The sequence below is a fragment of the Molossus molossus genome, unplaced genomic scaffold (assembly GCF_014108415.1).
Source record: "Molossus molossus isolate mMolMol1 unplaced genomic scaffold, mMolMol1.p scaffold_m16_p_3, whole genome shotgun sequence".
NCBI lineage: Eukaryota > Metazoa > Chordata > Mammalia > Chiroptera > Molossidae > Molossus > Molossus molossus.
Genome location: NW_023425366.1, coordinates 62,747,023 through 62,774,920, shown reverse-complemented (window position 1 = coordinate 62,774,920; position 27,898 = coordinate 62,747,023). Strand labels below are relative to the sequence as shown.

Here is a 27,898-nt window from a genome sequence, read left to right as displayed (position 1 = left end):
AAGGGTGTTCGAGTTCATTCATTCATTTTTAGAAAGATGTATACATAATTTGTTCTATTTGCCATATACATACATAGATGACATATAGATATAGATATGGATATAGATATAGACATAGAGTTCATCATTACCACAAATAGTCCTTTATCTATAAAAGAAAAAAAAAATATGTTCAATACTTGTAAAACAGAGAACAAAACTAGAATGCTAATCTCACTAGGGAGATAAATGATACTGTTGCTCAGACATGGGCATGTCAGCATCATCAATGTTACAGCTGGAAACTATGGCCCTTTCTACAAAGTTGGATTAAAAGCTGCTACTACATAACTTCCTGGGCTTTATTTCTGGTCCAGCAGTGGTTGGGGAAGGAGAGAGGCTTCCTGTGGAGCATGAGGGCAAATTTCCTAGACCACCTGAGCCTGGTTTATCATTTCAAGCAAGTCCCATATCCAGATGATTTATTCCGAAGACCAAACCTGTTACCCCATCCATTCACACTCATGAGTACACACCCCAAAGATTCTCACTGAACTGCTCTGAGGCAAATCTCTAGGTGCTGTAACTACACTACCAAAGAATGCAGTCTCCTAAGGTTTGCATTTGGCAATGAAATCATTCTGCTTATACATAAAATAGTTAATGCCAACCATTGTCTCTTCCATGTTTTTCATAAATAAATAAACAAGCAAGAGCCCTGGCCAGTTTGGCTCAGCGGTTAGAGCGTTGGCCTGTGGTCCAGAGAGAGCCAGGTTCAGTTCTCGCAAAGGGTATGTACCTCGGTTGCAGTTTGTCCCCTAACCTGCGGCCCTGGTTGGGTCGTGTGGGTGGCAACCAGTCAATGTGTCTCTTTCACATCGATGTTTCTCTCTCTCCCTCTTCCTCTCTCTCCCTCCCACTCTATGAACAAAAAATAATATCCTCAGGTGAAGATAAAAAATAAAAAAATAAAAAATAAATAAGCAAGATAAAAGGTTCAAGGAACAAGACTATTGCCACGTACCGCAATTACATGGCCACACATCTTATCCTGCATTCCTAGGTATCATTTACATGAGCCCTTTTCACAAAAGTAAAAGGTACACAGAGAGGAAGCCTAACCATGCTTCCCTTAGTTTACTTTCCATTGGTTTGTGCATATTTTGGTCTTCAGAGCTTTTTCAATTCACATACAATTCACCAACAGTTTTCACCCATTCTACAAAATCAGTGTCATAAATGTATGATAAAAGCTCTAAATATGTTCCTTAAAAAAGATGTACGAATATTGTTGTTTTCTGGCTGGTTTTTCTAACTACATCTTTGAGTAGCTTTGTTAATCAAGGATATAATTCCCTCTAAAACACTTCGTTGCTCCTTAGATGTCTTTTCTCACCAGCTATTGCAGTTATTGGCACAGCTTTGAACTTCACAGAAACATCTGCAAATGCTCCTCCTGTTCTAGTCACATTGATTATAGGTCCAACATGATTTTCGGCCACTCGAACAATTGGAGCTGAGAGCTGAAGAATTCCAAAGGCATCATCATTGGCAATGATAATTAGATGAGCAATGGTTTCTACCTTAGGCCCAAGGCGTGGAGAGTTTGGAACTGAAAGAGAAGAAAATCAAATACATCAAAATTCTAAGAACTGGCCAAAAGTCATTAAGCCTCAGTAAGTAAGATTCCATTAGCCAAATGGGATCATCATTTAGTGTTTTCTATTATTTACATTAAAAAATTATTGATTACTATGTACCAGCATTAATCCAAACACTGAAGCTACAAAAGTCATTACCCTTATAGTTTTATATTCTATTGAGATTTTTCTTATAGAATCCTTGTCAAATAGTTAATGTATAGGAATATTTTCATTCATAAGTATCAGAAATTTGTCAAAAGGCAAAAAAGGATTAGGTTATAATAAATCATCACTTTGCATAATATTACAAGAGATAATGATAAACCCTACAGAATTATGATCTTCTAATTAGCTACAACATGCTATAAAATTAAAAAAAAAAAAAAAACAAAAAAAAAAAAACAGCATTTCTGTTAAAAAAATTGAGTAGGAAAGTAATTTAGCGCCTTGCCCTCAAAGGCCAGCTGCAGCAAATCATCAACAATAACATTACGGCCTCTGCATCAGCTCTCCCCCCTCACAAACCTGTTCCTCCCCATCCCTTCCTAGTGAAGTCACTCAGCTGCCCATCTGGAAAAAGAGCCTCACGGCCCCCTCAGTGCTGCGCTAAAAGAGTGTGTGCAGAACTTCCAAGGTTCTCTTCTTACTTTCCACTCTTCAAGAGAGCAAAGCTTATTTTGAAGGCTTTTAGGAGCTTCCAAAAACTCCCCTTCATTTATTTTTGAGGTTCATTTCCAAACCAGAACCCTTACCAAAATGACATAAAAGTGAACTTTGAACAGAAATAAAGCATCAAAAACATTGTATTAGAAGAATTTTTAGTTCATATCTAATTTTTAATACTGTTTCTAAAGTTCATATTTAGAATATTTCAAACAATGGTGGTATTTGGAAATATGTGATAATGAATAAAAGTCAACATTTGCAGGGAATTTAACCTAAAAACAAAGTAATAACACCACTTAATTTCAACTATACTGGCCCAGGTCATGCTTAATTATATCATAAAGCTACAACTATACATCAATATAATTGAATTCAACTAAACTAGAAAAAGAAGGGCAGTGACATAGAGCAGTAGCAGCAGGTGACATTTTCTGAATGTGCACCATTTGCCTGGCATTGTTTTAAGCACGTCTCTTATTTCACGTCATTTAATCTCCATGACATCTCTGTGTGGTCAGTAATGTTGTCCAGGTAAGGAATCAGAGCCACAAAGATCCTGAGGAAGTCACCTGAGTTATTGTACTAGTACCTGGTGGACACAGTCAAAAGCCATCCTGTAGTGTTTGTCTAATCTCATATACAATTGCTCATCAAACCTCTCCTGAAAGTTGATTATACTCAGAGCTGAGTAACAGAGACCCTGCCAGGTTCTGCATTGATTCTGCCTATTAAAATCTGAATCAATATCACACAGATTTGCACTTAATTGTTCTTTAATTATTTTACATTATGGCTTACGCCCACCCAAGCATGCTGCATGGTGCCAGGAACATATCAAGCATCAAATATATGTCATTTGTTTCTCTCGTCCTAAAGCACATTGATATTCTACATAACCACTTCACTATTAATAATTGTTCACATGTATTGCATGCTTACCATGTGCCAGACACTGTAGTAATTTTCACACATAGTGTCATATTTAAGAACTATAATATTTCTGTATTATACATAAGAAAACTGGGGCTAAAATGAACAAGTAAATATGCCAATCTTTCCTCCTTTACTTAGTCCCTTATTCCAGGAAACCTAGATTCTTCTCACCTTCCTAAAGTGTCATGTCCACTTAGAAAGCTGTGACTAGTGAACAAGTTGTAACACAGTTACTGCTTTCAGTTCCACCAGCTTAAGCCCAGCTCTTTACCGGTACTACAAAGCCACTGAGCCACAGCTCCAGGGAGAATGGCTTATACTTTCTAATAGAAGCTGCTGTACCAGATCCTCTGCTCAACGTGGGTCATTCCTGATTCCTCGTTCTTATCACCAACCAGTGTCTTCTTCTCAACTCTCACAATTACCCTCAAATTTACGGGATTTCTTCTTGCTCCACGGACCTGTTGCCCTGCCCTCAAGTGGTTGCCACACCCACAAGCTCTCCACCAATACAAAGAGTCTCTGTTGCTTACAATCTTCCAGAGTGGATCAAGGTGAGAAGCTCGGGCTCTTGCTACCAGGACTGTCCTTGGAATCCCCAGATTGACTTCAGAATGTTTTGGAAGCTACAATATATAGTGCAATAGCACTAGAGGTTGGTTATGCTGGATTACATAGACACTTCTAAAAATTTAGTCTTGGACTGTAACAGATATTTTAAGAGATGATTTCATTTTTTTAAGTGTCCCACTTCCATTCACCTTATAGGTAAACTTTTGTAAGTTAATACTTTCAAATTTAGAGCTTACTATTTTTATAGAATTTTCTACTATAGCACATTCTTAGTTTATTGTTTTAGAATTCTTGCTTCTAATAGTAATAATAACACACTAATGGTTACTTACTTGGGCGATTCTGTACTTTCTCTATTAAAGTAGAGTTGAGTAGTTCAACAAACACAGACTCTGACCTTTCTGGTTCATCATCATCCAAAATTGAAATTGTTATTGTGGCCTCACTCTGATTGGCTCTGAAAAGAGCAAATCCAGAAGCTGGTATATAGTCCCTTCCTTGAGTTGCTCTGGCTAAATTAGGTGGAAAATAAGGCGGTTTTTCCATATCATCCAGTGTTGCATATGTAACTATGACTTTTCCCATGAAGCCTTTTAACCTTATTATTGACAATGTGATGTTCTGAGTTGCTTCCTCAACTTCAATAGGTCTATTTTTCTCAGAAAAGATGAAGACGCCATATGGATCATCACTAGCCAACACTAGTAATGTGGCATTAGTATGAACTCCCAAAGATCCACTGGAGACACTGAGGATTGACACAGAGAATGTCTTATCCAGTTCTGGGTCTTCATCTGGCAATATTTCCACTGTGATGTTGGCACTTTTTTGCCCAATTTCAAACGTGACGTTGCCAGAGGTGAAGGCGAGATCACCATCAGGATCAGAGGCTATGCTCCAAAGCAATGTCACTCGAGACAGAGCTCCATGACTTCTCATAATCTACAAAATATTGAATATTAACATGTATTTAAAAAGGTATTAAAACCACTGACTTAGAGCATTGTAAATATTTTATTGAATATAAGTTATTCTAAAAAATATAAGATTCTTAAACATAGGAACCATATACTACCCAATTTTGAAGACACTTGGAGAGTCCTGTTTAAAAAGTGTTACACATGCCTAGGCTGGTTTGACTCAGCAGATAGAGCATCGGTCTGCGGACCAGAGAGTCCCGGGTTCGGTTGCCTCTAAGGGCACGTACCTCAGTTGCAATTTGTCCCTGGCCGCGGTTGGGGTCATATGGATGGCAACCAGTCAATCAGTCTCTCTCACATAGATGTTTCTCTCTCTCTCTTCCTCCCTCTCTCCCTCCCACTCTAACTGAAGATAATTGCAAAAATCTCCTTGGATGAGGATAAAAAAAAATAAAATGTTACATGATATGTGCATATATGCATAACCAATGGACATGAACAACTGTGGTGAAGGCATGGGGGTCCGGAGTGGGGTGGAGGGAGTCAATAGGGGAAAAGAGGGGGACATGTGTAATACATTCAACAAAAATAAATTTTTGAAAAAGTGTTGCATGAAACAAGAAATTGAACATTTATATATATATATGTGTGTATATATATATATTTTTTTTTTAATCTTCACCCGAAGATATATTTCCATTTTATCTTCAGATAGAGTAGGAAGGGGAGGGAGAGAGAGAGAGAGAAAGAGAGAGAGAGAGAAACATCGATGTGAGAGGGACACATTGACTGGCTGCCTCACACACAACCCCAATCATGGCCGGGGGACTGAACCGCAACTGAGGAATGTGCCCTTGACCAGAATCAAACCCATGACTATTCCATCCATGTGCTAACGTTCTAACCACTGAGCGAAATCAGCCAGGGTTTATTGAACATTTCTAGCTTATAAGTATAGCTATATTTTTCTGCAATTAAAATATATATAATAAATCAAATATAAGTAAAAATATATTATATTTAAGCACATTAAAATTTTTATATTTACTGCTAAGATGGTATATACTTCATTGTAAAGAATAGATGAGGGTATTGTTTTAATGGAAAGTTAGCCATAAAACTCATTTTTAAAAACAAAGTATAGTATTTGCTTCATTCTCTATATAATATAAAAAACAAACTCACCAAAAAACATATTTGACTCAAGGTTACATAAAATACATCTAAGAAGAAGAAATGCCTTTTTGTCAATATTAAAAATAGAAAGCTTTTAAAAATGCTCCAATAATTTCCAACTAAAAGTAATTTTTATTTTTACTTAAAATATAAATGTATCAAAATAAAATTTGAGACAGAAATTTTATAAAACTTGATCCTCTGATCATCATTTTGTATTTTCTTTCTTGAGTAATTAGTCAATGCTGCTAAAGTTGCTCATTTTACTCCACAACAGTTTACTGCAGATCTGCCATAAGAGTACAGAAGCCATATATTTTGAGTGATCTTTCTTCATTATTTGTATACAATCTGAGGAAGCTGAGCAAGCTTCTTGCTCCTCTTAGGCATTTAACAATAGGAAACTACTTACCTCTTATTGGAAAAATGCAGAGTAGACACACACACACACACACACACTCTCACACTATTTTCTTTCCTCCTGGGAGAGAGAGAATACAGGAATGCACCTCTTTACCTGTTAACATTAGCATGGCCATGTAATCTGCTTTGACTAAGGACACGTAAGTGGAAATGCTGTGCATCACTTCCAGAAAGAAGCTGAGACAGCCAATCCGTAGTTCTCCACATCTACATTTCCCCTTCTTAAAGACAGAAGCACCTGTTGAGGTATAGCCTCTGTAGCCCTCAGTTCCCTATGTTACTGGACAGGACCTAGGCTGGGCTGCTTTGGTTCTCTAAAAATGCCACAAGGAAGAAATGAGCCAAGGCAGGGAGGTCTAGCTCACTGAAAAGTCAGAGAAAACAGGACCTTGGAGACAGGTTCAGGGGGTTAACCCAGAGGAGCTTCCCATTGCTCTCTTGGTTGCAAGTCTCCTGGGCTCTTTCCAGTCTAGGTCCTTTAGACTGTTTAGGAGATGCATGCCGGAGGGGGAAGAAGAGGGAGAAGGGGAAGGCGTGGGCATGCTCATGCTCCCAGAGGAAGAGTGCTCACTGGGTCCTCTGTCTTGAGAGTTTTTATTTCTCTCTAGCTGGCAGGAATCTTGGAGAAGTTGCGGGGGGGGGGGGGGGGGGGTGTTATTGATCAGTTTCCCAGGGCAAGGAGTCTTTTGTCATTGCACCTGGTCTGGTGTCAGCCACCTGGTTTTGCTGCTTTTCTGGGCCTGGAGCTAAAATACAACTGAGACCTAGGTGTTATCTCTAGGAGCTGACCTTCTATATTTGACTGTGAATCACTCGGCCAGTTTGTTCAGCTAAACAGCTCAGTTTTCCTAGTCCACTTGTCCTGGCTTGCTGGCCCGTTTCACCTAAATGATTGATGATTGCCCATTTAAGCTGGACGGATAACACAAGTGACAAACAAATCTCTGTTGTAGTCAACTACTGAGATTTTGGAGAAGTTTGTCACCACAGCCTATCTGAATGAACACAAAAAGCTACATGCTACAGCTCCATTACATCCCTTAAAGAGGCAGGAATCTTCGGAATCATAGGATACATGAGTGTGCAAAACTAAATACAAAGACAAATGCTACATCACTATTTGATGGTCAGTTTGTGCCACTGGGCTTACCCCCTCCATCAACACAGAAAAATAGTGAACTCAAGTCCAACTTCATAACACAATAAAACTGTTTTAAAGGTACAGGACATGTCTAGGACTAGAGGGGGAAAACTGTACTCACGTTGAATATAACAGTGCTGCAGCCATCTTCTGGTTCAGTTCCGCTGACAAAGAGGGACTCGGGACTAAATTCAAATACACCATGAGCATGGTCAGAGGCCGCAATTGTCACTAGAATTTGGGAAGCCACTCCTAGACTGGCTGCATGAATAAGTTCCAACAAATAGTAAGAAAATGGTAATCAGTAATTTACAAACCAAAGGAAAAGGCAAAGAACAACCTTTTGAAAGGAGATGTACCATTCATTGAGGACTTCTAATCTGTTTCAGAAAGAAAGGGGACACAAATGGCTGCCACACATATTCACGCTTTTATGACCTTTCTCTACTTTGGCACCAATGTGATATACAAGTGCTGCAGATGAATAAAGGAAACTTGTTTTTCTTGTTCTTCTCTGTGAAAGAGAACAATCTTCCACACAGAGTGTATGAGGAAAGTCTCCCACGACCTTTACTGCCCTTGGAAGAACATGAGCCAAATGACTCTTACCTTTATGAAACAGTACTTTCCCTAAGATTTCCGTCACTCTTCCTGAACCAGCGTCTTGGTTTCTAAATGTGCATTAATTTGGGGCCTATTTTTTCATCTTATTAAGATATTCTAGATCTACCGCTCCTGGTTCTAAATAGTCCAATCCTATAACTAAAAAGATATCAAGATCTAAAGAAACATTTATTTCTTTTTCTGAGGAGTATCTTCAACTTTTATGTTTGATGGATGCAGACAAAAATAAAGAAACCCAAAAGCAGTAGAGTGGTTAAATACAGAGGCTTCAGGATGCACAAAGGGAAATTAGGAATGAGAGGGGGCGACATGAGTTCTAACCTAAAATATAAAACCTGACACTGAGAAAAAGGAGCATTTGAGGATTAGAAAAAGTTCTCCCTTAAGAAACAAATATTCTATGTATTTGCTCCTAATATAAAAAAATATTTGAGGGAAAAAGCTGAATCGTATTTGTACATAAATATAGTTCAAAAAGTATCTTTTCATTATTTCTTCGCATTAATTGGTAACTATTCTCCTCATTTATTCTCGTCTAATTTCTTTTTCCCATTATTTTATTAAATGCTACATATAAAGACACATGGTTCCTTTTGCAAGAAAAAATGAAAGTGATGTATTTAACATGAAAATATAAATGTTCTATTTATCTCTCGTTAGGTACTCAAAACCATGTAAAATGTTTTTCAATTAACACTTGTGAATGATATTAAAGCAACATTTCTATTACAGTTAGAATCCGGAAACTGCAGTAGGGTCATACAGAGAGGAGAGTGAGTTTGGGAGGCAGGCAAACACTGATTCTGACCCAATCACTTTCTTGCTGGGTGACTATCACATGGAGCAAATAATATCTCGTAAAGGTGCTGTGATGATTAATGAGATAAAATATACAATGAACCTGCACATACCAGGTGTCAATAATTGGTTAGTATCCTTGTTTCTAAAAATAAAAGTTAAAATGCAGGACAGTAAAGAGCCTCTGCTTACCATGTTTGTGAATAGTTGGAAGGAAGAATTCCATGTCCCCATCACCACTACCACTGCCATCAACCCTATAGAGTTCAGCAGTCACTTCACAAGGAGAAACACAGAGACACAATCCACACAACACACATTGACACAATGAGAAAAGTAAGAGCTCTTAAAACATATCCAGTAAAGAGGAAAATGCAGTACTATTCACCCAAAATATTCACACACAGAAAGATAGATTCTTTTAAGTGGTAAAAGTCTGTATTAGTTAAGCTGCCAATTTACAAAAAAATATCATTCATAGCTTCTGGAAATACTCGATGTAAGTTGTAATTGGTATTTCTCATTTCTGTCCATTTAATTTTAAGTCACTTAGAGTAAATCGTTTTTAACATTTTATATATTTTTTAAAATATTTGTTTATGTGTACAAGCGTACACTTAGACCTGTATGCCTACGACAGTTACTGACCATTCACAACAACCAATGCAAAAGTATGGAAATGCACAGAACATTTCCCTCCAGCCACACACTCAAATTCCCACCATATTTACCATTCTCAGACCAGATCACCCTTTTGCACTGACACTGTGGAAAGAACCTTGGGCGAGCAGGCTAATACTCTCTGCCTCAGCCCTGGTTATGAGAGGTACCAGCTGTAAAACTTTCAGCAAGTCATTAAGCCTCTTGGTACCTTGCCTTTCTCATGTGTAAAAAATGTTGCCTTTTATAGAATTGCTGTAAATATCAAATAAATAATATTGTTAAATATACCTTGGCAATATATAAGGACTATAATTAAGAGAAAGTACTTTCACCTCCACTTTTCCATACATCTTATCCCCCAACCATTATTTTACCAAATGCTTGAAGACAATGAAGACAGGAAGGGCAGTGATGGTAGTGGTGGGAGAAAAGAGGAGTAGGAGAAGCAGGCCACATCCATACCAGTGCTCCTGTGAGTATCCTTGACTGGCATGCTAGTTTAAGATCTGCCCTGCTCTTCCGTTCCCCTCAGTAGGACTGGGATACACCAGACATGAAATATCTTAGAAACTTAAGAGCCTAAATAAATTTCAGGGAATATCCAATGCACGGCTTTGCCCCCATATCATCCACAGGTGTTAGAAAGAAGAGTGAAGTTCAACACCAACGTATTCTGGCTAGCATAAAACATCTTCAGTTGGCTGGCTATCTTATGTGGAAGCAGTTTTATAGACAAAACAGTATGGAATGAGGGTTACTTCCCTGATCTTTAGCAGAATTTAGCTCTACCAGCTTTTTTACATCTTAGGCAGTTCCAGGTAACAACGCAAGGAGTGGAGGCCAGTGTCTAGATTCCAGCTCACTTGGGTAGAAGAGGAATCAGATTCTCTGCCACTATTGCCACTAAAAAACTGCAAGACTGGTTTTCAAATGAGTACTCATGCCCAATCAGCACACACTAATGTGTATTATAGAGATATGGGAAGAAATTTCTACACAACATCACAAGTATCACTTTGATCACAGGTATCATTTCTGGAGAAAGTTTGATGTTCCTTATTAATCAATATTAGAAAATGATCACTAACATATTCTCAATTACATAGTATTTTTAACTATAAGTGATACAAACAACTTTTCAAATAATTTACAGTAACCTTTGATTAGTGAAGTGCTGTCATAAAAATAATGATTTGGGGATCTGAGGACTTGTCTGTAGAGGACAAGCAAAGCTGGTATTATTGTAGGCTGCCTGCCAAACAGGTCATCCAGTGTATTTTTACTGTTTTATGCAGTCAACCAAATTGGGGTCCTGTTTAATCATTTCCCTGGCTTGCCCACTTCTGCCTTTATTGGGCTTTGGGAACACAAGGAAGAAAACATTGGGGAAATTTTGCATACTTCACCCAAAGCCTCACTACATACTAAAAGCCAAACTTAATATTTCTGTCCTGCCCAATCTCTCCCTGTGGATGACTTATATAGTACTATGACTTTCTTAATCAAATATCAAGATAATAATAAGGTAATAAGGCCAGATTATGTCATGGAAAAGACTGTCCTAATGAATACTGTAACAACTGTAACAACTTTTACTTTCATACAGTTACAAAGGTAATGTGGTATATATCACATGTATTTTAGAACAGCCCACTAGCAACTAATAATCAAACAAATTAATATTTCTGCAAAGAAACATATTGAAGTCTCTCTTCAATACAGATGAGTTTCGCTATAAAATTAATTTTGACTCCAAAATGCTTTGATAATCAGAGCTTTCTGAACATAAAAATAGAGAATAAGGTATGGTTGACCTGTTTTATTAATAATGACTTCATAATAGATTACTTAAAAGGACTAGTTTTTACCACACCTGGAGATAGCTCTGGAGGAGCTATTGCAAAAATTAAATAAAGGATCAAAGAGAGGTGATGGTAGGGGTACCAGCTATGACTGACAACTACAATTTGGTGATTCAGTACAATTATACTGTTTATTATAAAAGTACATCTACTTTAGAAAAAGACTAATGGGTAATAAAAGGTGAGAAAAAGAACACAGTAGATGATGTCCTTATAATAAACATTAGAGATATTAACTCAGAATTTATCAACCTTCACAGCAAAAGTATATGTAAATGAAACTATTGGTTTAATATTAATTTCTAAAACTAGTATTATAAATTTATGTAGGGAGATAATTTTTTTTTTTTTACCAAGACAGGGATGATCCATCAGAAATGATCCACATACATTAAGCAATTATTAATGTTCAAGCTGTTTTCCCCAAAAACTAGTAATTTACTCATTTAAGAAAAAAGTAACATTAATTCAAAGGAGCATATTTCTTTAATAGAATGTACAATCATAGTGGGTGGACAAATAAAAATTTGATATTTTTGAGACACCAGTCTTACCTCCTCCCTCCAAGTTTGACAATTCAACTTTAAAAGATTTTTCCAATTCAGGGATAGAATTATCAGTGATGTTAACAGAAATGTACTTATATCTTTCTCCTGGTTGAAATTCTAAGGTACCAGCAACACTCTGAAATGCAAATAAAAGATTTATCCATTAGATTATAATTATTCTGTATGTGAATGTGCAAAACAAGAATATTCACTCGGTCCCAGATTATTTTAAATATTTAAACAGAAGAACGTAAGTAAAATATAAAATTGGAAATACTAAAATGGATATGCATGGTGTTCAATATAAATTCGAAATAAATCTTCCCCTACAAAATGAAGTAGATAAATATTTATTTCTTATTTGCCTATTCATCAAAAGTGTAGTTCAGGCAAATGAGAAATTTAAATAGGTGACATCCACAAATTCCTAAAGAATTAATTCAATGAGATGCATGACATTCTCTTGAACAAGTATATTTAGAACTACTCAAATTATATCATTGAGCAATTTAAATAAGCAGTGCATAATAATAATGCCATTTCCATTCTGAGGATTTTTCCAAGCAATAATAAATATCAGTCCACTGAACATTAATTTTTCCTTATCTATATTTGAAACTGCAATTCATAACATACATCTCCCATCAGAAAAGTTCATATATTACAAGAAAAAGAAAAATCCATTTAAATTCAAAGTCTTAAGGCCCTTTTTCCCTCCTGTTATTTCTTATATAAGCATTTTCCCCTCAACTTATGAGCATCAATTTTAAAGTTGTTTAAATTTCTCTAATGTTACCTTGTGTGTACAAACATATATCATCTTGTCGAGGTATTAATGATCTCAAAGCTAAAATGAGCAACCCAAGTACCAAATCACTCAATCGCACATTTATTAACTTTTTTCAATATTTATCAAACACATATAGCATGCGCATGGTACCATTTTCAATGCTTCAGATTCAAAACCACCAAAACAAATCTCTAGCTCCAACCAGAACATTCCAGAAGAAGTATAAGTATGTAATACAATAATTCAGAGTAACAGTGGCTATAAGAGACATATATGGTTAGGGCAAGAAGGAAGTAATGCCCTTTGCCTGGAGTATACTCGTCAGCGGAGTATTTCTACAAATCTGAACAGCAGAATAACATATGACTGTCTTACAAAACCATCTTGCTTGACCTGAGAAAACTCTTACACAGTTGGCCATTTCCTCTTCTGGAAACATGTTCTCTGGTATTCCGTGATATCACTCTCCTGTTTTTCCAACTTTCCAGCTCAGCCTTTTTAGTGTTCTTTGCCACTTCTAATATTCTCCTGTTATCTCTAAAAACTGTTATTCATCCGACTGTCTCTAAACTCTCTCCCTAGACAAGACTATCATACTCTAGGCTTTGAATATCACTTAAATGCTTCTAATTCCCAAATTTCTATTTCAAACCTCTGATATTCTAGACTTAAATATTGATTAATACCTATCTCAAATCGTTCTTATAATTTGTCAGAATTTTGAACTCTGATCTTCCTTAAAATCTCTGCCATATCCAATCCTCTCCACAGCATGAAACTATAGACTAGCAAGTTGCTCATGCCAGGAATAGGAAGTCACTTTTGACATCATCTTTTTGCTTTATCCTTCACACTAAATAATCCTCAAATCCTGCCCCTTAACTCTTAATATTTCTTGTGCCCATGTACATCTTTTCATCTACACTGCTAGCTGCTTAGTCCAAGACACTATCACCTCTTTCCTTGCTCCACAAAATGCACTCTTTACTGGTCTTTCTGCATCTAGTGTCTACATATCTTCTAATCCATTCTCCATGGTTCAGCCTAATAATCTTTTATAAATACATAACAACAATTCTACTTGTTTTAAAAATAAAAGCCACACATGCCCTGGCAGGTTTTGCTGAGTGGTTAGAGTGTTGGCCCATGGACTGGAGAGTCCCTGGTTCAGTTCCCGCTAAGGGCACGTACCTTGGTTGCAGTTTGTCCCCGGCCCCGACTGGGGTCGTGTGGGTAGCAACCACTCAATGTGTCTCTCATGTGAATGATTCTCTCTCCCTCTCCCTCCCACACTCCCTCCCGCTCTATCTGAAGATAAATGAAAAAAATGTCCTCGAGTGAGGATAAAAAAATAAAATAAAATAAAATAAAAGCCACATAACCTGTAAGGCCTAGAATGATCCAGTCTCTACATACCTTATTTTTTATCACCACCATTAGCTCTCCACATTCTAGAAATACTGGTCTTCTTACTGTTCTTCAACAGCCTGTGCTTTCCCCTCTTTAGGGCCATTTTACCAGTTTATTCCTAATCTTCAGAGCTCAACATAGATATCAGTTCCCCAAGAAAGCCCTCCTTGACTCCCCGGACTATGTCAACACCCCCACTTGTCTCCCAGAGTATCAGCTCTGAACATTTCCCACAACTATGAGTCAGTCATTAATCAGTCATTTAATATCGCTCAAGAGCTGAAGTAAACACCTGCAGAGTGAGGATCACCTGTACCTTGGTGTATGAGAATAAGTTTATGAACAGTAATATCTGATATTTAATTGTCTCCTGTTCTAGATGTGATCCTTTCTGGCACCCTCCCCCCCCCCCCCCGCCCTCCTTGTAACATGCACGTACACACATGGCCACATATACAGCTTAAGAAATCTTACTTCTGTGTTAACACAGACCAGAGATTGCTGAAGCATTACAGAGAACTGGTACAGGCAATGGTTATCAGGTTTCCAGATACAAGCAAAGACTCAAAGTGGTAACAAGTGACAAACAGAACATCTAAGTCCCCCTGAAAATTCTCAGAAATGTGTCCAAGGGTATTAGCTTTCCAACAGTCATGAAGGAGAGGAATATAGGTTTTTAGTTTTGTGTTAGTTATTTTTTAAAATGCTAATTCAGCTGGAGATTGGGAAAGTTCAGACTACCTAGAAATTGAAGGCTATCAGTATAAAGACTAAAGTGATACTTTTGAGAGAACGCAGAGAAGACAACAGTAAGCCACACTGAGATGTCTTGTGGAATATGTTTCATACTAACGTAGGTAAAGATACAATAAAGGTCAGGACAAGAGAAATTTAACTTGCCCAAGAAAAAGAGTTTGAGGAAGGAAAACTTTGCTAACTGCACTACAGCCAAAATTAACTGAATTCAACTAGCCATGGTTTCTGGGGTTTGGGAGAAGAGTGTGCCCCAAATTACTGAACAATGCACCATTGTGAAGGTCTTATTAGATTAAAAAATGCATTCTTTGGGAAAACAGAAAGAGGTATAATCAAGAAGAAATTATGAGCTTTTGTTTTATATATGCATTGGTGGTAATTAGAATAGGCAATGGTTATGGACTGTCACTATACTATATGAGCCACATGTAGTACATGACAATAAAACACCATGGTCACTCCTCGAGGGATCCTGCCCACCAGACATCATCACTGTCTTACAGAAAAGAAAACTGAGGTTAGGAAAGACTGAGTTTCCCAAAGCCACACACTTAGAAGACCAGTTTAATCCCAGCTTAAACTCCAGTTGCAAATCCTAGGCTTTTTTTTTGCCAGTACCACCTGATTCTCAATTGGAGAAAAAAGTAATTAAAATTGAAAAGACATGAACATATCACTTCTTTATAATTTTGGTTTTGTTTGATGGACACAGACAAGAGGATTTAAAATGTGTAAGAAATACAACTTTAAATATATCCAATCAAACCCTATAACATTAAAATAAATACAAGTGAAGCCTATGACAAATATAAGGTACAAGAGAAATCAGTATGATAGGTATTCAAGTATCAGGCTTCAAGTTACTGAAGTGCATTAAATTACATAAATTTAAAGAGCCACCTGGGCTGGTTTGGCTCAAGGGTTAGAGTATTGACCGAAGGACTGAAGGGTGATGGATTCGATTCCCAGTCAAGGGCACCTTCGTGGGTTGCAGGTTCAATCCCATCCTTGGTTAGGGTCATGTAGGAGGCAACCAATCGATATGTCTCTCTCACATTGATGTTTCTCTATCTCCCTCCCTCCATCCCTCCTTTCCACTCTATCTAAAAGCCAGTGGAATAACGTCCACAGGTGAAGATTAACCAAAAAATAAATTTTTAAATAATAAATGAATAAAAAAACATCAGTGCCTATTTTCCTTGTTTAATATGCCCAGGCACAGTGCCAAGTTCCTTTTTATCCTCCAAGGGGACCCTGTGTGTTTTACAAGAGCAAACACCACTTCAGAAGGATTAAGTGGTTTACCTGGTAGTCCTCGGGACTGAATGCTGTCAGTGACACCGTTCTAAATTCTGCCATAACCCTCCCCAAGAGTCCTTGTGCACGGACGACCAGTAACCTAACTTCTCCATCTTCCTCCTGCACAGTGACGTGTGGAACAGTGGTGGCAGGCAGGGTCATCGCGTCCTCGGGCTGGGGGGGCAGCCCAGTGGAGAACTGCAGCAAGCCTGGAAGACACACAGAGAGGCAGGGCATTCTTGCCCCAATTATCTGTGGAAGAATGACTTATTCATTTGAAACTGTCTTGCACAATAATTTTGATCACCAGGATAAAATTCTGGGAACTGTCATTTAGAAAGGACTCATTGAAGATTTGATTAATATGCTTTTGACACAGAATATGTTTAGTTTGCAGAATGTTAAAAATTAAAATGTTAATATTTCTTGTCTCTACCCAAAGAAGTGTTTTTAAAAAATTAAAACTATAGGCATCAAAAAATAAAAAAAGGATAGTGATGGGACTTTATATATTATCAAACATTTACTCATATTTGGCTCTCTAGAATTCATTCTTAAACTTAAGATTTGCAACACAGTTTAAAAACATTTAACTACGAAAATGAGAGTTAAGGAGCTTCCCACTTTCCTATATAGACCTTTTAATAGATATTCTTGCTTTGTTCCTACAAAAGAGCTATTACTTTTCAATACAGAAAACAGTCTCAGTTTATTAGGACAAATATCTATAAAAGTTCCCAATTAAGAAAATTATAACTTTTCAGCACAAGACAAAAATATTAATATATACAAATAGTAATAACTCTACTTCTTAAAGCTTAATAAATATAAATTATAAAGTACTTAATTTAATTAGGTGTTAACATTTAATACTAGGATAATTTTTTTTTAATTTTGATAGCCATGAATAGAAATATGTTCATTCATTTTAAATAATCCTACATATACTTTGCAAAAAATATTATTAAATTCAGAAATTAATTTTTACATTTTCCTTCATAAATGATGTCCCTCAAAATGGCAGCTTAGAAATTCAAGAGCATAGAAGTGAGAGGGTCTAAAGGAGGTCTTCAATCATTTGAAAAATAATCCCTTCAGAATCTCTTAACAAGACCAAGTACACCCAGAGAAAAGAGGACTATTCTTGCAGAAGGTCTGGTTACCGTATGGATGATCACTGGCTTTGATGGTGACATCGGTTGTTTCCTTTTCAGGATCTATGCTTGCACCACTGGTAGGAGTTGAACCTAATTTCCCATCTCCAGGAATTGCAGAAACCAATGTCACACGGAAATACTCATTAAGCTCAGGAATGTCATCATCAAGAACATATATATTCAGGACCTACACAAAAAAAAATCCAGAGGCATTAAGCAATGAGGCGTGTATAAATTATTTACCACTTCCCAGAAGAAAGTAGTATAGCAATTAAATTATATTTAATTGAAGTTACTATTTAACATGGCATTTCTACAGGGGAGAGTATGTGGGAAGAGATAAACCAAATAACTTAGGTACATATATGCATAACCAATGGATACAGACAATAATGTGGTGAAGGCAGGGTAGTGGGCAGGAATGGGGAAGAGGGGTCAATAGGGGGAAAAGGGAGAGATATCTGTAATACTTTCAACATAAAGATAAATTTTAAAAATAAAAATAAACAGAGAGAGAAAGATCTGAGAAATTAATTCTTTAAATAATGGGTGCTAAGCAGTAACATCTTCTGTCTAAATTATCCTAATTGTATATTAAATCATACTATATGTAATATCATGTTGATATGATGTATCATATATTTCTTGTATCAAGGACAGTAGTATTAACAACCTCAGGGTATAAAGTTCCTAACTGAGGAATTGCATGTTATCTGATAGGATAACATGAAAAGCAATCTAATTACTTTATAATTCGATGGTATACAAGACTGCAGGACATACAAAAATAGGACAAAAATAAGGTGGAGAGAAAATAAATAAAAAATAAATAAATAAATAAATCAGGTTTAGAAATGGCTCCAGTCCCCAGAGTACTTGTACTTTCTAAACAAACAAACAAACAAAAACCCTCATTTTTCCAGATTAAAAATAAAATGAGATTATAGTTATAAGAACTTCTCATTGTCTGAAAAAAAATACCATTAAGAATTCTGCAATTTTCTATTGTATCAGTAATAACAAACACCCACAATCATAGACTTTTAAGCTATACCATTTTTATTATAGTGGGATTAAAAAACAGATAAAACTATAACACACATCATTCAAAAATCCTTAATTTTTCTTTTGCGTAAATAAATACAAAATATTTTATGCCATGACATAAACCTAATTGCCTAAATATTTTAAATTGCCTAAATGTCAAGACGCTACAAACGAATCACAGAACAGATCAGAATAAACTTTCCAGGAGGCTTTCAGAGAAACAAAGATAGGGTTTACCTCTGATCTCTGCCAAGGAAGGAATGTGATAGTTCCACTGGCATTAGCAAAATCATCAACAAGGTAATTAATGCCGTCAGATTCGATCTGTGAGATGGTGTAAAAAACATACACATAATCCAGAGCTCCTCTGGTCCGCTCCACCACACATGAAATGGTGGAGCCCTCCTCTGCAATCTGAAATTGAACAAACATTATTTATAATTATACACCAATTGAAACCAGTGCTAAAATTACAACGCTTTCATGGAATCCATTTACAATACCTTTATTCTGTAACTTTCTACAACTCTAAGGAGGTCTCTACATTCCTCCAGATATATTTTTGACTGATAAAAAGGATTTGAAACTATTCATTTTATCTTGTTCTTTTACAGGGATAAATAAAGCAAAAAGAATGATAGTAAGTTAACTATATATGTAATTCATTCATGGATACCTCTTGTGTGCCAGCCACTGTGCTAGATGGTATGGTTACAAAAGATTTTTAAAAAACAAGTCTAAAGGAAAATGATCAACTCAAATTCTATAATGAGTTTAGCACAGACCAAACAATTGGAGCAGAAGTTAGGGGTAGGAGGAGAAACATGGCATCAGGGAGAACATTCCAGGTTTGAACACAAGATATAATCGAGTGGATCTGATGGAATCATTCTGAGGCTGGTATAAAGTGTTAAGTGGGGAGAGCCCTGAGAAATGCCGGGTGAGGAAGCAATAGTCAGGTCAAGGAGACATTTACATCATGTTTAATCTAGTTTTGATATTTCTGACAGATATATATAGTCATCCCTCGGTATGCACAGGGTGTTTGTTCCAGGACCACCCACACCATGAACGGATACCAAAATCTGCAGATGTTCAAGTCCCTTGTATAAAATGATGTAATATTAGCATATAACCTATGTACATTCTTTCTGATACTTTAAATCATCTCTAGATTACTTACATACTGAACACAATTTAACACTATGTAAATAGTTGTTTCACTATATAGCTTAGGGAATAAGAAGAAAAAAAGTCTGTACGTGTTCAGTACAGACACAAGCACCATAGGCCTACTACAACTATGAACTATTACATAGTACATATCAGCAACAATATAACTTTTTTTTTTCCCAAAGATTTTTGATCCACATTTGGTTGAAACCAAGGATACAGAATCCGCAGAGATGGAGTACCAACTCTTTATGTATGTATACACATACGTGTGTGTGTGTGTGTGTGTTATGAAAAACATTTTTATCTAAACACATTAAGATAATGCTGAATCATTTTAAGGAGCAAGAAGTTGTAATATCTTTTAGAATAAGGTCTTCATGCAATTAAATTCTCAGTCTCTTGATGTAACTTTGTTTTTATGTGAACAAACATAATTCACAGGAGAAAAACTACAACTTAATGAATAGAACTCAAAATACAAACCTTTACATATAACGTCACTAAGTTTTCATATCAATCATAAGCACTTCTGTCAGCATTCGATACAGCCCCTTCAGTACCAACTGACACTAGCGTCAACAAGAACAGATTTGAAACCTGTCTATAAACAGGCAACAGTTCAAAGTTATCAATGAGCATGAAGCACCAGATGTACTAGTAAATCAATCCTCTGAGCTTCACTGAGTGTCAGCACCCTGACTCCTTTATTGCCTGCTGTCTGCCAGCATGGGAAGCCCAATGACCAGGTGGTTGTTCGCTGGAGCCCTCAATGTGTCTCCTAGTAAACATCCCCAGACCCAGCCAGAACCAGAACTTCTAATCCAGTGGAACTTAAAGCATGGAAGCAGAATACACAAATTCTGGCAGTGGGCCATCTAAAGTCATGAAGATGGGGCCAGTCTTACTTTCACCTTTTGCTTCCTGAGCCTGTGTGGTCTAGTTACTGGACACAGACAGGATATGGCCACTGGATACACCTACCAAATCATGGAGGACAACAACCCTACAAGATGTCCCTAAGCTGGCACCTGTGCTGAGTTTTATCACATCCCATTGTTGTTCTAGGCCAACTGCTCCGGGTGATGTGCTATATGGTAAGGCCTGGAAATCCAGTGACTGTTTGCCCTTGGTCATACCTCCTTGACCTAAAATGAATCTCTTGAGCCAATGTGATGCAGGTTCCCAGTGGGTACAGCAGGCATTCTTTCACTCACCAGATAATGGTCCGCCAGACGCACTAGTAGGAGAAAGGCTGAGCTAAAGTGTTAATTCCAATAATGTATTATTGCCTCCCTCTGGAGTAAAGGGACTGATTGGGATCAGTCTATCTGCCATTAAATAGCTCATTTAAAAGTGCTTAGCTTTGGTCTTGGCTACTTGCCATTTGGACATTCTGCAGCAACAGTTACTAGATCAGTCTTAGTAAGAGGGAGCTCATGTTGTCAGGCCCATACCTGGCCTTAATCCCTGCCATTGCTCTATCAATGGCACTATGGAGGGAGGGAGGAATCTGGATGACAGCCAATGATGTCTCATCCTAACTTCCTGGTCATTGAGAGCCTTATGGGAAATGTCATTCATACTTAGTGACTCACTCCCAGTGGTCCATTCACATGTCTCTTCCCAAACTTACTTGTCTCTAGTGTTGATTCTTCCAAGCCCCTGACCAATCCGCCAAGTCATTGACACTGCTCAGAGATATATGTACAGTGATACCTCGGTTCTCGAACATAATTCGTTCCAGGAGGACGGTCGAGAACCAAATTGTTCGAGAACCGAAGCAATGAAACCAATAGGAAATAATGGAAACTGGATTAATTCGTTCCAAGCCCCAGAAAATGCCTATTTACTGGCCTAATTTGTATATAATATGTAGAAAAACATAAGTCTCAACAAGAAATAAAAGTGTACAGTATGTCTAAGGGTTAAATTCAGTGTAAAGCGTGACTCTCTCTGCACTCACACTGAGGACGCAAGCAAGGCGCGCTGGGCCGAATGAACACCATTCGGCTCAACTCGGCTCATCTCGGAAGTTCGAGTTCCAAATATTTGTTCGGATTCCAAGACAAAAGTTTCTCGAATCTCCTGGTCGAATACCGATTTGGTCGAAATCCGAGGCGTTCGAGAACCGAGGTATCACTGTATCTTCATACTTCAGACCATTTCTCCCTCCACATACAATAAGTGGCTAAGTGGGCTCTGCCCGCGAGCCTCTCCTGAATGCAGCAGCAGCAGAGTGGCAGCCCACTTTGAGCAAGCACCCACCCCTACGCCATTCAGGCTCAGCAGGCTTGGTTTTTCCTCCCCCATCAGTTAGTCACAGGTTTTGGGGTAAAAGTCAAAGACTAGTTTTAAATATGTCCAGCTTGAAATGTCTATTTAATATGCAAGAGATGGGTTACGTTGGTAGCTGGAGAAATGAGTCCGAAATTTTGGAGACAGGCCAGGACTGACATTATAAATTTGGGAGGCAACAATATATAAATAGTATTTAAGGCCATATATAAATACAGAACTCTATAAATGGTACTTAAAGACTGGATGAGACACCAGAAAAGTAAGGATAGATGGAGAGGAAGACCAAGTGCTATACAATCAGTTCTACTGTAACAATGGTTTTGAAATCATAAAATTGTTCCACACTTTTCATACCGCGTGGATTTTACATTTACTTATTTGTGATTTCATCCACAGAAACATGGTGAACACAAAAAAATGTACCTACTTGAAACAAGCCACACAGGAATACACAAACATATATACACACACAGAAAGGCACACACACACCTCAAACATCTACTAAATACCTCAGTTCAACATGTGTGTTACCAGCCGCACTTATCTGCATTTAATGTGACAACTTTCCCCCTGATTTCCGATAACCCTCCTTCCATCACTTTATAATAACACACAAGCTCCAATTCCTGTGATGCTCACTTCCACGAGCAAAGTTAACATTTTTTAAGGTATATGCCATATCTATTATAGTATTTAAGCACTGAATGTTTATTGTGTAAAACTTTTTAAAATTAGGTCTCTCTTTCTTTTTACATGCCACCAACCAAGTTTCTGAGTAATGCTGTCCTAACTCATGTTCCCCAGAAGCTCTGTATTTTTCATTATGCACTTTGGCATAGAGTGGTGGTTTTTAGGAATCTGTATTTTTCATTATGCACTTTGGCATAGAGTGGTGGTTTTTAGGAATCTGTATTTTTCATTATGCAGTTTGGCATAGAGTGGTGGTTTTTAGGAATCTGTATTTTTCATTATGCAGTTTGGCATAGTGTGGTGGTTTTTAGGAACCCATCTATCACAATACGAAGAACTCACTGTTCTGAAAGTGGGGCCCTCCAACCCTAAGAAGAGAATAAAGAGCAGAAAAAAGCCCCAGATGCTCAACAGAGTATCTAATTGAATTTCCACCTAGATATCTACATCAGCATTTTTATCATAACTGATTGGTTCATAAACAAATGTGTGGGGGAAAGAGTGTGGCTTTAATGTGAAACAGCCCTGAGGTCCCTCCCTCTGCCACTCACTAAGCCTTCTCAGTTTCGGTGATGTCTTCTTCAGAGGATTATAATGTCTCACGGATTTTGGTGGAGACTAAACAAGTGCCTTACATGGTACCTAGTAACATATTAAGTCCAAAAAAAAAAAAAAGTATGCCTTCCCTGCAAAATACAGACTTGCATTGCCAACAATAAAATAAGTTACACAAAAAACATTCCCTCATGTTATCAAGAAATAGATATATATACTTACATATTGAAAAAGCAAAGTAATTCAATCACAATGGGAACAGATTTGCTCCATCTTCCCACCCTAAATTTTAAGCCTAATATTTCAAATGAGTTACATTAATAAACCATTAATCTCAACATGCGAATTTTCAACAACTCTCTTTTTAACAAGAAGCATGGATTAAATAGGTGAAAAGATACATTCAGGAATCTGTGATGTTTTCTTACAATATTTTACCAAGTCAATAAGCATTAACACATAGCATCCAGGACAAAGAAAGAAGCTTTTGTTTAAAAGAATCACATGGGGAAAAGTTATTTAACTACACCTGCATTTAGTAGTCTTCATCAAAATCTATCACCTACCAATCAATGGGTCTCTCCCACATTGATGTTTCTCTCCCTCCCTCCCTCCCTCCCTTGAAAAACAAAGTTGAAACAAAGTTGGCAAAAGGCTGATGATAAATGTTGAAGGTAGGTGATGGGTCTCTGGAGTCCATGACTCTATTTTTTCTATTTGTATGTATGTATGAAATTTGCCATTTTATAAGATTTTAAAAATTCATCTCTTTGTTTCCCATCCCATTCCCCTGCCAGAGATCCTGATTCAGAAACAGAACCTGAATCAGGAATTGTGTCCTGGAATATGCATCAGATCTTTCTGACCAAGGTTATCCAATTTGGGGAATACTGGACCAGAGGATGAAATTATTAATAACAGACATAGAGATCATTAAAAGATTTTTCTACTATTAAAATATTCACCTAATTGACTTTAGATTCATGATATAAGCAAATGTTTAGGCCAATATATGAAGAGGCACAACATCAAGTAATAATCATCAGAACCACCATAGCCCAGTTTTCCACTAGGAACAATAGTAACCATTACTGTTTTCTCTTTCAAGTCAGGAGTTTGCCAAATCTTCAGATCAGCACAAGAGTGATTTTAAAGGTTAACAGTGAAAAGAGTTCTTGATATGTATTTTCCTAGAAAAAAGAACATACTGTTCTGAGCCATGAATTGGTATTCTCTATTGAAATAGATTAAACTGAAACAACTACACATGTAATTAATTTTTTATTTTGTTTCATGCTTGGGTGATGATCTGTGATATCAGATTATATCAATATCACTTCTATCTAAAGGAATCTATTCTCATAACATATGGCAGGCACTTAAAACCAAACACAGTCTGAGTTAAATAATATTCTCATTTTTACAAAGATCCTCTCAAAGTTCTCTAAATTTATTCATCATGAGTTTATAAGTATAAAACATATTCCAAGTATTAGTTATAAAAGTAAAATTATGAGACTAGCAAGTTCTATGAATCAGCATGAAAAGCAATCTAATTACTTTATAATTTGATGGAATACAAGACTGCAGGACATATAAAGATAGGACAAAAATAAGGTGGAGAGAAAATAACATACAAAGTACACAGAATAACAAAATACGAGAAGGCAACATGAGAGTGTGGTTACTAGGCTATAGAACCATCATCTGTTCAACACAGGTCTCACTTGGAATCCAGAGTGAGCCTTCTCAGGTGTGCCTCATCAAGGCTCTAAACTGCATAGAGGTTTATTCATTCGTTCAGTTTTAATTTATTAATTGCCTGCTCTTTGCCAGGACACAGTATCCCTGGTTAGGAGGGAACAAATCAAAAAATAATTATCATCTCTTTTGAAATGCCAAAGAGTAGACTATGTCATATTCTATATATTCTCATTATTTAACATGGGACTATGCTTTCATTTTAACCTTCATATTACTTTGTAAGTCTATAAAAAATGTAAAAAGTATAATATAACTCAGAAGTCTTTAAAGAATCTCTGTTGCCTTCAGCAATTTTGAAGGGCAAGAAAAAAGTTAATTTTTCATTGTCACGGAGAAGAATCTAAAGAAGTGACAGTGTATTTGATTTTGTTTTTTGTTTTTTTCCTGGAAATGAAGCAAATAACCATAAAATTTAAGCTCTGAAGACAATTCTAGGCATGGATTAAACCAGCAGTTCTCAAATATTTTAGTTTCAGGACCCTTAAACACTCACAAAAATTATTGAGAATACCAATAAATTTTTTGTTTGTGTTGGTAAAATCTATTGATATTACCATTTACAAATGAAAATTGGAAAAAAAAATATTGATACATTAACTTATTTTAAAACAGCAATAATAAACTCATTACATGCTAACAAATAAGCAACATATTTTATAAGAAATAACTATATTTTCTAAAACAAAAATAAGAAAACATTTATATTTTTACAAATCTCTTTAATGTCTAACAGAAAATATCTAGCTTTTAATATTTCCTTCTATAATCAATTTGTCTATTGCTATTTGTTATGATGGTTGAAGTATATAAAGAATATCTAGCTTCATATAAATATATAATTGGAAAAGGGGGAGGATTTAATTGTCTTTTTAGATAGTTGTGAGTATTCTCCTTTGGTATTTTAATCAAAATTTGACAAGTGGTAGTTTCTTAGAGTTAAGCTCCAATGTGAAATCATACGCTAGCTAATACATTAAAATCCACAAGTCTATTTTACATTCTGAATCTATCTTTTACCCATGCATGTTTTTGTAACAAAATGCACTGATGATGTGGAAAAACTATTGATTCACTGAGTTATACAGATCTTCCAAATGTTGACACATTTCATTATACAAAACAAATACACCACACTTGCTAACTGCAGAGTCTTTAAGTACTGAGAAATAGTCAAGCTCACTCTGGCAGATAAAAGTGATCCAAATTCTAATTTTTGTTTGAAAGCTTAAATTTTTATCATTTGCAACAAGTACTGTCAGTTATTTTTCTTGTAGTCACTGACTCACTTCATTTTCATGAAAACGTATGCCAGACACCCACATCCAAATAACCAAAATTTGTCAGTCTTTTTTTTTTTTTTTCAAGTCAAACTGGTGTCCTGTGAAAAGAGCAGCAAGTTGAACTCACAACTCAGTATCTGCACAGCAGACTGTTCTTAGGGCAACTATCAGGTTTGGTTAACAAAGAAGTGCTTTATTTGTGATTCTCATCTCGTGACATGGAACACTAAAAAGACAGGGATTCGAGGATCAAGATTGAACACTTTAATATTTTGTACTGTTTCGTCCAAGATACTCTTATGTGCAAATGTGCACCTCTTAACCTACAGGCGCGTGGGGAAGAATAAAGCAGTGACAGCTGGTACAGTTCGGTGCCATTGCCTTCATTCGTACCAGGGCACCCCCAGACAGCATTTGTGGCAGCCACTGCTTCAGCAGAGCAATTGTCAATAAAACGAAAAGGACATCTTGGTATTTTTATAAAATTAGGCTTGACCTTTGTAGAACTCATAAAACACTTCAGGAATCCACAGGGGCCCTTAGGCTATACTTTGAGAATGACTTCAGTAAGCAATAAATATTACTGATGACAATAATGATAAAACCATTTCATATTACTCCTGTCTTCAAATCACACCAAGATGAAAGTAAGAGTTCTATACTTCTACTCTTAATAGTTTCAGAAATAAAAAGTTTATAATATTCCTAACAATCAAATTCCAATGTTTGATCTTTTAGACCCAACAACTTTTTTTTTTTCTTTATTGATTTGAGAGAGAGAGGAAGGGAGAGGGAGCATTAGAAACATCAATAAGAGAGAACATCGACTGGCCACCTCCTGCATGACCCTCACTGGGACTTTGCCCACAACCTGGGCATGTGCCCTGACCAGTAATCTAACAGGAGACCTCTTGGTGCATGGGTTGATGCTCAACCACTGAGCCACACTGGCCAGGCCAACAATAATTTTTCTATATTAATCCTCTAAACATTACTCTCTCATTCATATATATATATATATATATATATATATATATATATATATATGAAACAATTATATATTTCTGCTTTTCTCATGTGGGCCTGGAGAATAACCAATCCCATTTTCATGTTCTTTTCTGCTAATAGAGGCGCCATGGCCTCCACAGGGAAGTTCCCTCCTCTGCCATCGAAAGCTTGACTGGCCTCATTCAAATTCTGAGATTTCTGGGAACAGGCAAAGGTGCATACCTAGGTGAAGCTAAACCAACACCAACACAATCTAAAAATAGAGACAATCTAGCACTGAACATTTACTATAATGGTCCAGAAAACCACAGAAATATCTTCCTTATTTAGGCAGGTTTTTTAAATGTGTGTCTTTTCTTTTTCAGTTTGGTTGTTTATGCAGTTTAACTGAGCCCAAAAGTTTTTGTTATTTGAACTATGATCCTTTTCATGTTTTGATATTAAAATACATTTGTAAGTTCAACAGACTTGTGAGTACCTACTATGTTCCATTTTAGGTGCTCAAGATATGATAATGAGCAATAAGACCTATTACACTCAGAGCTATTTCATCTTTGGGGTAAAAAGGGATAATCAGTGAATAAGCAGACGTATGAATAACAGCAAAGAGGCTTTAAGAGTGTAGTCAAGGCTAGAAAAAAAAAAAAACTAGGTGAAGACATGGAGAGTTATCAATGGAAAGAAAGGCGGGAATTACTTTAAGAAAACTTTCATTGAGG

At 36.6% G+C, this 27,898-nt stretch overlaps 1 protein-coding gene across 1 annotated transcript in view; it reads right to left on the bottom strand.

The window, feature by feature from the left end:
• Positions 1–27,898, bottom strand: part of ADGRV1 (adhesion G protein-coupled receptor V1) — a 526,552-nt gene that overhangs the window by 422,445 nt on the left and 76,209 nt on the right. Inside the window, exons 22-29 of the mRNA XM_036279419.1 lie at positions 18,646–18,822; positions 17,368–17,548; positions 16,211–16,413; positions 11,956–12,085; positions 9,069–9,152; positions 7,576–7,715; positions 4,127–4,736; positions 1,376–1,591 (exon numbers count right to left, since the gene is read on the bottom strand). Coding sequence (XP_036135312.1) covers positions 1,376–1,591; positions 4,127–4,736; positions 7,576–7,715; positions 9,069–9,152; positions 11,956–12,085; positions 16,211–16,413; positions 17,368–17,548; positions 18,646–18,822 — 1,741 coding nt within the window. The remainder of the gene's footprint in view (positions 1–1,375; positions 1,592–4,126; positions 4,737–7,575; positions 7,716–9,068; positions 9,153–11,955; positions 12,086–16,210; positions 16,414–17,367; positions 17,549–18,645; positions 18,823–27,898) is intronic.